This window comes from Athene cunicularia, assembly GCF_003259725.1.
Source record: "Athene cunicularia isolate RWA chromosome 2 unlocalized genomic scaffold, athCun1 chr2_part1, whole genome shotgun sequence".
Lineage (NCBI taxonomy): Eukaryota > Metazoa > Chordata > Aves > Strigiformes > Strigidae > Athene > Athene cunicularia.
The window spans coordinates 124,643,965-124,659,212 of record NW_020799095.1 but is presented as its reverse complement, the minus strand read 5'-3'; the positions used below and the strand labels follow the sequence as shown (position 1 = coordinate 124,659,212).

General features: G+C 38.5%; 1 protein-coding gene across 8 annotated transcripts in view; it reads right to left on the bottom strand.

The window, feature by feature from the left end:
• Positions 1–15,248, bottom strand: part of RALYL (RALY RNA binding protein like) — a 396,410-nt gene that overhangs the window by 13,458 nt on the left and 367,704 nt on the right. For 5 of the 8 annotated variants that reach the window (XM_026842123.1, XM_026842126.1, XM_026842124.1 and 2 more), the window contains 3 exons: positions 12,569–12,682; positions 8,598–8,675; positions 8,179–8,357 (listed from right to left, as the gene is read on the bottom strand). In XM_026842123.1, the coding sequence (XP_026697924.1) occupies positions 8,179–8,357; positions 8,598–8,675; positions 12,569–12,682 (371 nt within the window). The remainder of the gene's footprint in view (positions 1–8,178; positions 8,358–8,597; positions 8,676–12,568; positions 12,683–15,248) is intronic. The other 3 variants (XM_026842125.1, XM_026842127.1, XM_026842130.1) reach the window with 1 other exon arrangement.

Genomic DNA, 15,248 nt, shown 5'->3' with positions numbered 1-15,248 from the left:
CCCGCCCCCCAAAGAGAGAAAGTACAGAAGCTACCCTTTCAAATCACAGGTCCACAGGAAGGCAGTGCATGAGCTTGATGCAGAAGACTTAGACAATTTTTGAAAAACATTAAAAAGTATTAAGTGGTAATCAGAAATTCTTTCATATGTCACATATAGTGCCAAGATGCCGCCCATGCTTGTGTTTCTAAATAGATATATTTCCAAACTTTCATGAGTCCGTAAATCCCACATGTAAACCAGTACTCTGTATTGACAGGTGTTTGCTAAGTTAAGTGTAATTAGGACCAGCCTCATGCAGCACTGGGCTATGACCAGCCATTGTTTTGGGTTGTCTAGGGTAGATGAAATGCCATAATTTTGTGACCAGCTCTTACAGTGGTTCTCAGGGAATAAAGCAAACTAACAAAACCATCTGCATTTAATATTTATCTAGTTTTTCTGAAAAGATGTACCCCATTTAAACCGCCGAACATAGGCATTTTTTTCTGTGCTCAGTGGGATTGACTGGGTGTAGGAGAAGACGATGCACTTTCTGCTCTTGCTGTATGTGCCTGGGCATTTTCTGGAAGTTGCTGGCAAATTTTATTAATGTGCACCCTGTTGGGTCTTAAAGGGACCTGTCTAGATTTGCCTTGCATACAGATAGACTGCGAAAAGAGAGGCCATGCTAATAATTCTTAGCAGAAAGTGTAGGAAGCTAAACGATGACTGAAACTTCAGGCAGGTCAAGACTGATGGCAGAGTGCAAGGAAAAAGTGAAACAGATTCATTGAAGAGTATATTCAATGATATTCAATGGTCAAAATTAAAATTTGCACTTTTCTTGACTGGAAAACATATAATTTTTATAAGTTTAAACCGTATATTTGGGGAATGCTCCTTTTCCACGTGTGGGCTGTAGGGCCAAAGGCACCTGTTGGCCTGATCTCAGAAAGAGAGTCTGAGTCTACATGCACATCTGATTTGCTGAGGCACATTGTTCACCATAATGGTTGAGTGGAAAAGCTGAGAATGGGATCCAAACTTCCTGATTCCCCATCCTTTGTTTAAAAAAGAGATAAACAGAAGAAAACCCCATTATTTTCAAGCTCTTTTGCATCAAATCTGTAAGATTATTAATGATAATATTTACATTATAAATGTCTTAAAAGTTTTATGATTTGAGGTTTTGGCTTGTTTTAAACTGAGAACTAAATAATATAGAGAAGATTCAGAGGAATAGATGGGAAAGGCAAGGAAATTATTTTGTTCATTCATTTTACAAATAAGTAATTACAGGCAGGGAAGTCTAGTAGAAAGGGAGACACAAAGTGCGTGATAACAGTGTTTGCATTATCTGCAGATTCCTGTGTGATATGTAGCGGATAGGATGTAAATAATAATTAGAAAAATATTATGTAGTCAGTCAGGAGTGACCTGGTTAAAACCGTGAACACACTTAGGAAGTCTTCCTCTGAGAAATCAACTGTCAGGAAAAAAGGGGAGGAGGAGCTAGGAGCAAGGCCTTTCCAATGACTCATATAACAGCATGTGAACAACACGCCTGCTGTGCTATTGCATATATTAAATATAACAAAAGGGCATGTCAGGAAGTTTCTTACAATTTTTGATTTCATGACATGCTTTTATTGCTTTCACCATTTTTTCAGTCACAGGTTATTTGATTTACTGCAGCTTTGGAAGGTACAACACATTAGTATCTGTCGGGTATGCTGCCCCTAGTGACTTTCTTAGCTTGCTCAAGTACAAACATCTTGCACTGGTATTTATCAAGTGAACACAATCTTTTACCTATTCATTTGTCTTAGGAATTGTCTTCATGTTTCCCCTGATACTGAAATCAAGATTTCAATGAAGCCCAAAATGTTCAATGCATCGAAAAGACTAAATTTTGCTTGGTCTCAAGAATATTTAAAGTAATCCAAATATGATTTCTGGCACAACATTGCTTCAGCCATTACCATTAATTAGTTTTGTCCTTTTTTTTTAAAATAATCGGTACCCTGTATAAGTGCACTCAGCAAGCTGCAAATTGTCACAGTAGCTATTGATCTTTTTGACATGCCTAATCAGCCTAATTCTGCTCATAATTGAAGAATCAGTCTGGTCTGCCCTGCTGCTATTGACAGAATAAAAGAAGTATTTAAAAGGCCAATGAAAAATCCAGTTTGAGTACGATAATAAATTTTTATCAATCCTTTCACACAGTCACATATTTGATCAATCTTGCTATTTGATATATGCAAAATTGGGCTGAAACCACTTGAAATTCATCAGACAAATTTTTGTTCATTTCCTGTAGATCTTATTCTAGTCTCTGCTGAGTATTTTCATTGTTGAATTCTCATGCAAAATAATGAAAGTAAAAAAAGGCTTCAGTGTTTCATACAGACTTTCTATTAAATTAATTTTCCTTTAACTTATAGGTGAGGGAAATGTTTTTGAAGAACTTTAACCAAAATACTAGTTGATTCCATTGATTTAAATTATATTTGCATCAATTCCTACAAGAAATATAGCTATTATTATATCATAATGCTTTTACTTCTGCATAATAAAACAGTGCAGCACAGGATTATTGTGGTCTGTAGCAGTTTCTGGACTGAAAACATGCAGTGCAGAGGTGGAGAAAAGGACATGAATATAAGGGAAATAATCTTAAGAGGTAAATGTGACTGATATATACTTAATAGAAAGGGAACTATAATTGTTGAAATAACTGCTGTAAATCTATATTGTAACCAGAACTGAACCTTGCATAGTCTCTGTACCTTTTGTTTCTGATATAATTTAATAAAAATGTCTCTCAAGACGTCTCATTAAAGGTGACTCATTATTGTGGAACTCCCATCTAATGCTTGTGTGGCTTCATTATTTTCAGCGTAGCCTATACCAGCATAAAATCACAATGCTGCAACTATGAATATATCCTTCAAATTCCAGCCAAGCACTAAACAGAGTCTGATTTGAGTTATGACACCATAAATCTATTGTATTTGAAATCATTGGGATCACATGCTCTACCAGAAAACACTGTTTGCTCTGCTGAATGCTTAACCACTGAACCATTGATGTGCTATTATTATTATAGTTATTTATTATGAAATGCTGACAGTTTGATAGAGGCTATTCTTCTCAGGCAATGTAATATAGATATGAGTGCTTGCGTATAACTTATTCCAATTAATTAGTTTGTTGGCATTTTATTAAGCATTAGCTGAATGTGATTTTTTTTCCCAAGTCTACAATACTTCAGGCTTTCAGCTAATTAATCGGATGTCACCTTTGTTATTTACAAGGGGATTGCAATGATAAGTTATAGTTCATTTTGAGCCAGTGCTTCGTCGATGATCTATTAGTACCATTTGAAACAAGTTTAGAGAAGTTAAATGGAATGCTCTGGGCCTGCACTGGGATGCACAGCTGCTAAATCAAGACAGTAAGGAAACCACCGCACACGCAAATTCAGAAATGCTTTCCTTGCACGCTCTCAGCCATGCCACACACTGCTAATGCTACTTCTAGTAAGAAGGGGCTTGTTTTAGAGGTTCTGAGGCAAAGCTGCTTCTCAATTATCAAAACGTGTGTTGGATTGTGCTGCAAAGGTGACTTTTCTGCTCTCTGCTGTGCAGCCGCATGAATAAGAGGAGGTTATTGGCTTTCCTTCCCACTCTGTACAATTTAAAGCCATGGCAGGCACCTGAAAACTGCTTGATATCACTGATGATTTGAGTTCTGATGATTTTGGGCCTGTTTGTGACTTGTGTGTGAGGTGAATTTAGTAAACATGAAGATCTTCATAGGAGCTTGCTTTCTGTAAGGCAAGATGGGATAGGTGTGTTTCTTTCTTCACAGCTATTTTGAGGGACAGTTTCGATTAAAAGCATTAAGAGTGGATATGTTCACACTCGGAAGAAACACGAAGATTTTTAATTCACTGCAGCTAGCAACTGTTCAATGCGAGGAGTGGATAGAAAACCTGACTCATGGGTCCAGTAAAATCTGGGATAACCAATTACTTGTATTTTATCTAAAAGGAGGAAAAGAAACAGACCTGAAGTTTTCATCCACTCCAGCTACCTGTGATGGTCAGTTAAGTGACATGAGTTGTAGAGTAAGTTCAGGAGATATACATTCCAAGTTAGTGATTGTCATATATATATATAGCTACAATATATTATCGCATGCCCTTGTACAAGGGGAAGCGGAAGGCCAATGTGTCAGTGCAGGTGGGTAAGAAGCATATGACACACTTCACTGAGCAAGTTGAAGTCAATTATTTGATGTGTTCATACATAGCTGGATCATATATCTTAAATCACCATTTAAAGAACTCTTCAGTATGTCAGTGCAGCAAAAGTCTTTGGGGATTATTCTAAAAAGATCCTCAAGACAGAGTGTCTAAAGCACTGGAGACACTGAGACATTTGCGAGCAAACACTTGGTACAAAAGAAACTTTCCCAAGAGGTGATGCTTAACAATCAAATATGCAGCATGTATTAAATTAGAGTTCAGATGGGCAATCAAGTTACTGTGGCATAAAAGTTTTTCACACTTCAGCTGAGCCATAATGACGGTTTGTGGGCATGTCTATAGTCTATAGAAAATGACAATGCAGGAATGAAGAAGGTGTGCAGCTGTTGAATGTGATGTGTTTTTGTGTATGCAGCCAGGCAAATAAATGAGGAGGCTAAAGCCTCCTTAAATCCATGCCTGACTTAACTCAGACTGCAGGCTAAACTACTTCACATGTCTTTACAGTTGGTCTAGGCTGAAAGCAGGCATGAGGACAGCTGCCGTCACTCTGTTAATCTGCCGTAGCCTGTTCCTTCAAATAGTGTGTGGATTTAAAGAATGGATCCTACCACCTAAACACACAGAATGCATCCTGCATAGTCCCTTCCTTTGCAAGTTAGAATTAGAAATGGAGAAATAAATATATTTTTGAGTCCTCTTGTCCAAAGATGCAGACCCACATACACAGACTCAGAGGCTCCATTCTGTCAGCATCTGGACTCTGACAGCCGATCTGCCTTTCTTGAACACTTCCCTTTGTTGACAGTCAGGGCTGGTCACAGGGGAAACAAAAAAGAGAAAAAGTATTGTGTTCAGCAAAGAGAGTCCTGCAGCAGATTTATGGCAAATGGCTTGGCAGGAGATTTACAGTTAATGACAAAGCACTGTATAAAAGGTTAAGATCTAAATTTAAGTCATGTTCCTCTCTCCCTCTAATATTTTTCAGACTAGTGGACTCACAACCAATTTTTGGTGTTGAACTGACTTCAGAACATTAACTATGCCCATCTCAAATGTTCTATTTGCTTTGCTGCTCTTAGTGATGAAAGAAACTATTTTTTTTTTTTGCATCATCATCCTAAATCCCTTTAGTTTTTTATTTGGAAAAGATTGTAGATTTCATTAAAAAATACCCTTTGGAAAGGTATTTCTTATTCTGAATCTAAGGTTATGTTTTTACACATGGAAAGTTTGTCCTAAATTCTTTCACATTTAACTCTCTTCATGCTTAAAAAACATATTTTTTTTTTTTCCCCCTCAAATGAATCGTAACTGACTCCATTCCAAAATGACATATTTGGTGTAGTCAGCTCTTTTTCCTAAATAACTTCATCTTCATAAAACAGGAGAACATCTGTTAGGACTTCTTGTTTTATAAAAATCTTACCAATATACTTTTCACAAAACAAGGATAATGCCAGATAGCAGGGCACAGAATGGGTAGAAGCAGACTGAAATGCCAAGTACACCTAGTAGGGTATTCAGAATATGTTTAATAGTATTCTTATTGACTTTCCAGTTACACAGCTATCAGTGATTGGAGTGGAAAATAAAATTTATAGGAATTGGTCATTATATCTAAATAAATATGTGTCATTATAAGTGAAAACCAAATTACAATGTACATCATAAACTACCAGCTTCGTATCGTAACAGTACTGACCAATGCTGCTGTGTTTGGGTAAAAACTGTAGAGGAAAGATGCACAGTTCAATTTATAATTGCCTTTCTGTCAGAAACACCCACCGCCTGAGATTTTTTTTAAGTAATCCTTTGCAGAACAATCCTTTATCCCATCCGTTGCAGTTTTTCATTCACTGATCTCCCTAGGCTTTGCAAAAGAAAGTGTTATTACCTCATTGTAGCAGGGAGGAAAACTAAAGTGAAGTGGCCGCTTCCAAAGCTTGAGGAAAATGGCAAGGAAGGATGAAAAGCATAAGGATTTTACATCAGTGACAATCTTGGTTCTTGAGCTTTAAAGTCTACAATGCTGGCAGCTTCTGAAATAGAGGATCCCAGTGTTTGGGAAGGTGGAAGGCAGGAGGCTGACTGGCTTCACTGTCCCTGGCTGAGACAATGCACTTAAGCGCTCTTCCTTGGCCTTTCCTTGCTACCACCATGTTGGGGTTGTGGGGATATAATTCATGAGTGCTAGGGTGCAAGGCAGAGGACACCACTCTCCATGTGCAGTGAGGCACGTCCTCCTGGCACTCAAGGGGCTCAGTAATGGCCTGCAGAGAAACTGGAGCTGGTACATCCCCATGCCTTAGATGTGTGTCTCAGACCTCTGAGCTCTCTTTGGAGCTGTGTCTGCAACACACCGCACTTCAACTAGTTCTGTAACATAAATCTTGGAAAGGTCTTTTACCATGGAAGCAGTAGTGTGCAAATTCCAGACTTTCACTGCTAATGGAGTCTTCCCGTGCTGCTAGCTTTTTAGAAATATTCCTGCTTAGGCCTTTGCTAGATTAAAAATTTATTCCACATCATGCTTCATTATATAGTGCAGATATATGCTAAATATGTCATATCTAAGGGTGAAATGACAACACTGCACAATCAGAGGCTAATATTCTGTATGTTAACTTCCCCACTTAGTTGTCTGTAGTAGGGAGTCTGACACGTAATTAGTGCAAAACCCACCAGTCTTGTTAAACTCTGATCAGCCCTATTGCTAATATCACTTCAGCTGACCAGGTACTACCCATCATGGGATATTTACAACGATTTATTCATTACAAGATTTCAACTTCCTACAAATTCAGAGTGGCAATTTACAGACATCCCTAATATATGTACAGGAGAACATGTTCCTTTGGGAAGAAGTGACATCTATATCACATGTTAAAAGATGAAGGGATTCAGGTTGTAGTAGCTTCTCCTGGGCATAATGTTGTTCAGGATTTATAAATTCAAGAGGACCTTGTGCTGGCTAAAGAGACACAAACCCTTAGATTAGCAGTAGGTTTAAATTGTGTTTGCAGTAAGCAGTACAAAATATTGGTTATTCACATGCCCTGTTACCCCAGACTGGGTGTTGGTTCAGCTGTGCCCATTGCTGACTGATCTCTGCTGGCTATACTGAATGATTTTGACAGTGTACAGATGATTACATGTGTGTTAAAACAAGCAGGGACAGTGACACTGAGCAACAGAAGTGATTTCTGTTCAAAGCAGAATATGAAAGCCTGGAAGAGAGGGAGAGTATTAGAGTCTAAAACAATGTGACTGACCCATTCTTATTAGGAATTAATAAAAAAAGTATAAATCTGACTTTCAGAATAATTGTTGTTGATTCATGAGAAGAACTTAGAAGTTTAAGAACATGATGGACATTTCATGAAAGGTGCAGGCTCAGACTGAAAACCCGAATGTCACTTAACCAAACATTTCTTAAGGAAAAATCCTTCCACCAAAAAAGTCTGTAGCTGCCAACACAGCCTGCAGAAGATACACATAGAAGACAGGGATTGAAGATTATGGGCGAGCGCATATTTACTAATGAGAAAGTTCTACATAATGAGAAAGTTCTCCATTCTAGAATCTTATTTAATTTTGAAATACTCCAGTTAAAAAAAAAAAAAAAAGCACACCATATTTTCCTTTCCCATCTACATTTCAGTAATATAATAAATAGAAACCGATTTAAAGTACATTTAATTTACTTTAATAACCACCAAGTGTAATAAAATATATTTTCTTGTTTATCCTCAGAGGGCTTATGCTTAACTTATACTACAGTTTATGAAGAATGTAGGACTAGGCACTAGTTACAGACCATCACAATGCTGCTGTGAGCTTGTTTTGTTAACCCAGATTGTTTCTTTGTGCTTACTTGTAGCAACTGCATAGACAGATACAGCATGATTATTCCTTACCAGCTCATTGCTGCCATCTTCATCAAAATCCTCCTCTATCCCATCAGTCATATCTTCTCCATCCCCATCTGCATCTGGCCCTCCTTCAATTGGCTCTTCTGTAGAGTTATCTGCATTCTCTGATACGCATTCCTCTTGAATCAAATCGGCATTATCTTCCATTTGTTTCTTTTGAGCTTCTGTAAGGAAAACATACTCTATAGAGATTCAGTAACCTTCCTTATTGGTGGCAAAGAAAAGTGCTCTGAGGAAGAAAACTAAGCTTCCCCTCTCCAGTTGTGCCAGATTTGCAAAATCAGTGTGTTAATATCTAGCAGGCAAATATGATCAAAATCCTAGTTTTAAAAAATTAATGCATAAATTAACCATAGTACCAACATGCTCGTCTATCCCATGCAGTGGATGAAGGTTTGATTTACCAGCAGATCCAACTTTTTTGATTTTCTGGACTTTGCTTTGCCTTGGGAATCCTACTGGCATAGTCACGATATATTTATCTGCAGCCAATGAGAAGTACGTAAATCACTATGTTCTAAGAAGTGGAAGGCTGTTAATTGTCAACAAGTGAACAAGGTTTTGCATAAATTTGCTGTGAATATATCTCAATAACCATACAGATAAACAACAAGTCCTTCTAGACAACTGAACATAAATTTTTGCAGTAAAGTTACAGTTTGCCCCTGTTGGTATAACGTGCTGAGATAATTGGAGAATTGCCCCTCTCCAATTACCGAAATATAGGCTTCCTATAATTTCTGCAAGTGGTGAAAATGAAGACCATTTCCAGGGAGGGCCAGAGGATCTGTTCTGGTTGGCTTAGTACAGATATCTGCATTGTGATTACATATTGGGAGATTCCTGGATATGTTGAGGAATTTCATCCAGCCAGCAGAAATCCAGTGAATTAAGGGAGGAATGACAGAGACAGACTGTCCAGAGGAGTGGTAGAAGGGATCAGAGTCTTATTGCTATGCACATAAGGAGTTTTGATCACAGAATCATAGAAAGGTTTGTGTTGGAAAGGATCTTAAAGATCACTTAGTTCCCACCCCCCTGCCATGGTCAGGGACACCTTCCACTAGCCCAGGTTGCTCACAGCCCTGTCCAGCCTGGCCTGGAACACTGCCAGGGAGGGGGCAGCCACAGCTTCTCTGGAAAACCTTTCCAGTGTCTCACCACCCTCACAGTAAAGAATTTCTTCCTTACATCTAATCTAAACCTACCCTCTTTCAGTTTAAAGCCATTATCCTTTGTCTTATTATTACATATCATTGTAAAAAGTCCCTCTCAGACTTTCTTTTAGGCCCCCTTTAAGTACTGGAAGGGCTCTAGAAAGTCTCCTCAGAGCCTTCTCTTCTCCAGGCTGAACAACCCCAACTTTCTCAGCCTGTCCTCATAACGGAGGTGCTCCAGTCCTCTGATCATCTTCGAGCCCTCTGGACTCGCTCCAACAGGTCCATGTTTTACTTATGTTGGGGTCCCCAGAGCTGAATGCAGTACTCCAAGTGAGGTGTCACAAAAGTGGAGGAGAGGGGGAGAATCACCTTTCTCAACTTGCTGGCCATGCTTCTTTTGATGCAGCCCAGGTTATGATTGGCTTTCTGTGCTGTGAGACCACACTGCCAGCTCATATTCAGATTTTCATCCACCAACACCCCCAAGTCCTTCTCCTCAGGGCTACTCTCAATCCACTACTCACCCAGCCCGTATTTGTGCTTGGGATTGCCCTGACCCATGTGCAGGACATGTTGAATTGGCCTGTTGAACCTTGGCCTGTTGAACAGGCCTTGGCCTGTTGAATTTCATGAGGTTTGCATGGGCTCACTTCTCAAACTTGTCAGGGTTCCTCTGGATGGCCCAACCCTTCCCTCCAGAGTGTCGACTGCACCACAGAGCTTGGTGTCATCAGCATACTTGCTGAGACATATTTTTCATGAGAGGGATTCAAACTTAAAAAATCAAAAGGGCAAGATGATAGCTTGATTTTTGTTTTGTGTAAATGAGACATAGTTCCCCTCTCTGATCCCAGTCTTAGTGAGGCCACAACTTCTGGCAGAGGGAGTAAGAAATAATACTGCCGAACCATAGAGAAGGAACAAAATCATCTCACATCTGACATCATAGATGAGAGAGTTCAGCTACTGATGTAGCTTTATCTTACACAGATCTTTTAGCTGAGGAAGCCGTCATCTGCAGACTAATCACCTAGGATGCATAACATGTCATCAGTTCAAGAGACTTAAATGGGGATCCAAGTTTACTGGTATCTCTGAGTGTTTTTTATCCTCACACCCTCTGATGAAAGGCAAGGAATATGGAGGATGGGTTCTGCACCTGATGTTTTAAAACAGGAACAATTTGAAACCAAATTTTAATCTCTGAGGATATTATTCATTGTTTGTCTTCAAAAGGCATAACAGTATGATTCAATACAAATCAACGTTTTCCTCTTTGAGTTGATTTCTATTTAAATGAGTTTACTACAGTCCTTTAGCAAAAGTGAAAATTGGATATCAAAGTACAATGACATGCAAGTTGTTTTGCATAGTAATGGATTTTATATAAAAGCTCCCCAAAGTAGGGCTGTGCCATCTCAGAGCATTTCAGTACACAAGTGATTCAATGGAGTGCCTTGCAATTACATCTTCACTGATTATACCAACTTTTATCTAACTTGCATAAAGTATAAAATAGAAAATAATGAATACATATTGTGTATGGTTCTGCTGAAAGAGATAATCATGCTCTGTACTAATGGTTTACCTTAGCCTTGAAAAAAACCCCACCCGCTAAACTTATTTTGTGTGGAAAAATATAACAGCTGAGTGATTGGTCCTCTTCTGTCAATTTAGAATGTGATTGTAAATAAAAGGCAGGGTTTTTTAAGGACCTGGTTTTGGTTGTATGGGTTTTTTTTGTTGTTTTGTTTTGGTTTTTTTTTTCTTTAACTTGTTATCCATAAAGTATTATTCTGTACAGTTCTGCTCTAGGAAGACATTCATTACAGCTATTTTTGAATGCCAGCAGGAAACTTCTGGATTCAGAGAGATACCTCCACAGTAAATCAGGAAATAGGATGGGTACTTGGGAACAGGAGGGATCCAGATCTAAATACCTATTTCTCTTGTGTCAGGTTCATGAACCTCAGCTGCTAATTCCCACCAAGATTTTAGAGAGCCTTGATGGAACTCTCTTTATGTGTTCTGTTGGGTCTTTTTAGCTTCACATAACTGATTTGAATTAGGCAAGGGGAACAAATCCAAATGCCCAGACGTCCAGGCAGCTGCAGATTCTGAACCAGAATTTCTTTCACATGTTTCACACAAAATACATAAAAAGTTTTCATCAGAGAACAGAAGTGGGGAAAAAAAGCATCACTGAGATTTTTCATGAGATAAGGCTTCCATTTCCCCATTGGCTCTCATCGAAATCAGCTCGCTAGTATGCAGGTCTTGTACAGAGATATATCATGTGATTTATAAGGAAATAGCCAAGGAAATACCACAGGCCATGGTAAGAACTGACCTTATTTTCTCTATATATCATGGTGAAAAGACAACCTTATATACCCTTTATAATTGCTCAGCACGGCTTTAAGGTGCTGCCAGGTGAGATAATTAAGCTAACAAAATGATCACTGCAATGATAGAAATAAAGATCTTGATTAAATTAAAAAGTAAGGTTGGATTTTGTTATTCCCAGTGTTTGCCTCTAAACAAAATATTTCAAACCAGAGAAAAGCTGAACTAGAGGTGTGGCTGGTTTTACAGAGATGCCACAGTTTCATACAATAGCTTAGGCTGGAAGGGATCTCTGGACTCTCCAAATCCAATCACTCTTCAAAGTTTGGTCCAGGTCCATGGGGCCTTGGCCTAATGAGTTTTGAACACCTCCAAGGATGGAGCTACTACAGTCTCTCTGGGCAACTCTTTAGTTAAATCTCTTTTCTTTTTATCAAACAAGAATTTCCTTTGCTGCAACTTCTGACTATTGCCTATTGCCCAGGTAATAAATAATTCCCGATATAGATCATCTAATAATTCTTAATGTACGTAGCACAAGCATCCCTAAGGTCTGCAGCCTCTAACTTAATTCTGTACAGTCCGTTTTGTAGTGATGCTTTGTTTTCAGAATATCTAGTAAGAATATTTTACTTTTTTTTTTTTCTCCTCCTACAGCATAGAAAACAATTATTGAAATGATGTTGCATGCTCTGTGAAGAATATTAATTTATCCTCCATATAATTCTACCTGAGAGTTAATTTACTTGGCTTCAGGTCTCCATTATGTAGCAAAATTTCTGGAAGGCTTCCATTCTCTCTGGTCTGCCTATTTGACTGATATCTATGTTCTAATTTTATTAATTTGACTACAGATTGCTTTCACCTACCTGCTTCAGCTTTTTGCTGCTTTTCAATCTTTTCCAGTCTCCCTAGCAAGGAGTCAATTTTTGTTTTGATTTGGGTTAATTCCTTCTTGATTGTTTGCAACTCATCTGATTTCACTGTGGAAAGAGAGTAAAGATGCAAAACATGAAATAAACTATTTTTGCAGCCCCCCAATGAACAAAACTTATTCTTTTTTACTTCCCTCTGTTGTACAAAGTTGACTCTCTCATTTCTGTCAGTAGAGATTTAACATTTAAAATGAACATTATTAGTTAAAAATTCTGAATCCTAAGAAATCACGGGATTCTAAGCCTTAATGGCAAGAGGTTATATGAGGTGTATTGGTCTGTAATACGCATTTCAGGCAAAATATCTCAAGGGCATTCTTAGTAAATCCAAGTAAGTTTTACTGCAAAACAGCCTATAGTGGAAAAATGATTCAAATATGACAGACAGTTCACAGTCTTGCAATGCTATTTTGCTGGACTATTTTGTAATAATTGCAACAATAATAAAAAGATCCCTCACAGTAGCAGTAGGTATTTTTCAACAAGAGTGAATGGTAACATAAATGCTAGGGCATCCAGGAATGGAATATTATGTTCCAGTCAACAACTTCATTGCAATAGGTGTTAAGTAGTATTACTTCAAAAGCTTTCAGGCCTGGTAATTTCTTATAGTTTTTCCAGCTATGGATAACAAACAAAAATATTTCTCTTTATGATCACATCCAGGGACATGGAAGCAACAAATATAAATTAAGAGCTAAAGTTTCCAAATCTCTGTTGCATTGCATTACTTTGCATTTATGTTCATTATTGTACTCCCATTGTCCATCATAAGAAGGAGTAACTGCTTTGGATGCACTCACGAATGACCTCATTATTATGGAATTAACAGGACATGTTTTCATGCTCAGAAAATAATCCAGACAAATCCACTTGCCCTATCAGTGCTAGGATATCATGTTGAAAAGACCAAGAGGAGAGAATGGGAACGTCATGTTAGAATAAAGCCACTTGTAAAGTTCAAGAGTAGGTAACACAGGTATCACTCTTACAACTCTTGTAGGAAGAAATGGACCATCACCTTAAACTGTGAGGGACTTGCAATGGAAGAACACTGAGCAGTATTACTCATTCATTCTTACCATTACTGGAGGAGGATGTGCATTGACTTTGGTGTGTGTATCCAGAGCAATGGGAAGGCCCTTAGTGAACCCAGCAAAAAAGATGTTCTGCCATGGAGAAGGAAATGTTCCCTTTCTGTCCAAAGGGTCTCCTGACCTCATCTTGCCACATCAGTCTCATTCACTGACTCTTGGGCATGTGTCTCATCATGGTGCCTCATGGATATTTTTTATCAGACAGTCAAAATCTGCTGATGAAGTGTGCAGGCAAGCTACTACTTGCTTCAGTGGCAGTAAATAAGTATGTGTTTGCTTCAAAATCAGCCTTATTTCAAACATAAAGCATATTCACTGAGGTTGATACCAGAGCTTTTTACCTTAGAGTTTGGGTCACGTGAAGTATAATTGTAACAAGTCAGATAAAGGCAGTAGGTTGCTATATGCAGTAATTAACTTGTTTAATCATGTGCTCATACTGAGAAATTGCATATCTTGCACTATCATAGTCTGAAACCTCTGATCTTATATTGAATGAATGGTAGAATTTAGAGAACAGAGCTTAAAAGTAACCTTTGTGCTAGACCCTTATATACTATACAGTATTTGAGGGGATAATTCTGTATGTATATAGAGCAAGATCCTGACAACTGTCTATGTAGAAGGATACTGCTTCCCCAGGGGCAGTGGCCGGTCCATGCAGAGTAGTAACTAGGTGGCACAGGTTCCAAGTGAAATGGTGTGAAACTGTCCAATGGGGAATGTTAAGTGTTTTCAGCAACCCACTATGAAGCCAGCTGGCAACACACCCCATGTGTCCAAGTTGTTGTGTTAGAGGTGCTCCCTTGACGGACAAACAGCAGGCTTGCCAAGGCTACAAGATCAAAAGTCAGAAGTGATGCCACAGATACCTAATGGTATTTGTTTCCAGTCTAAAAAGTAAAGTAGAAAACATTTGCTCTTCTGAGTTTGATAAGGAAACAGGAGCACATGTAGGGTTACTGTTCAACCCTGTCAAACCTTCTGCTTCACTGGGGCTTCCCTGTGGTGTCTCAGGGAAAAAACAGTTTGGGAAGACCACACCAGAGGAAACACAGACACAACAGTGAGGATTCAATAACAAACACAGATGCTATAAATCACTGAGGAGATTTATTGCTACTTTGCAGAATTTCCTTATCCCAAAACCATTTCCTCAAGCTTTGGCCACTGAATCTACAACTTCACATTTAATGAGGTGATTCCGTCCTTCAGTTAACCACTTCAAGATAACACTAAAAAGGACCGAGAAAAGGGAAAATGCAACAACTCTTCACAAGTTCTGAATTTATACAGTTCCCAACGTTGTGATGGTGTAATTATTTGAGTTGCTTATTGTCTTAATTTGCAGAGAATGGTAAAAATCTTCAAAATCATCCTCCTGTAGAAATTCCACTGTCAGTTATATTGTACTAGGTATTTCTGTGGTAAGCAACAACTACTGAAGAAAAATTATAAAGGGCCCTGATGGACAACAAGCTGACTATGAGCCAGCAATACACGCTGTGACAAAGAAG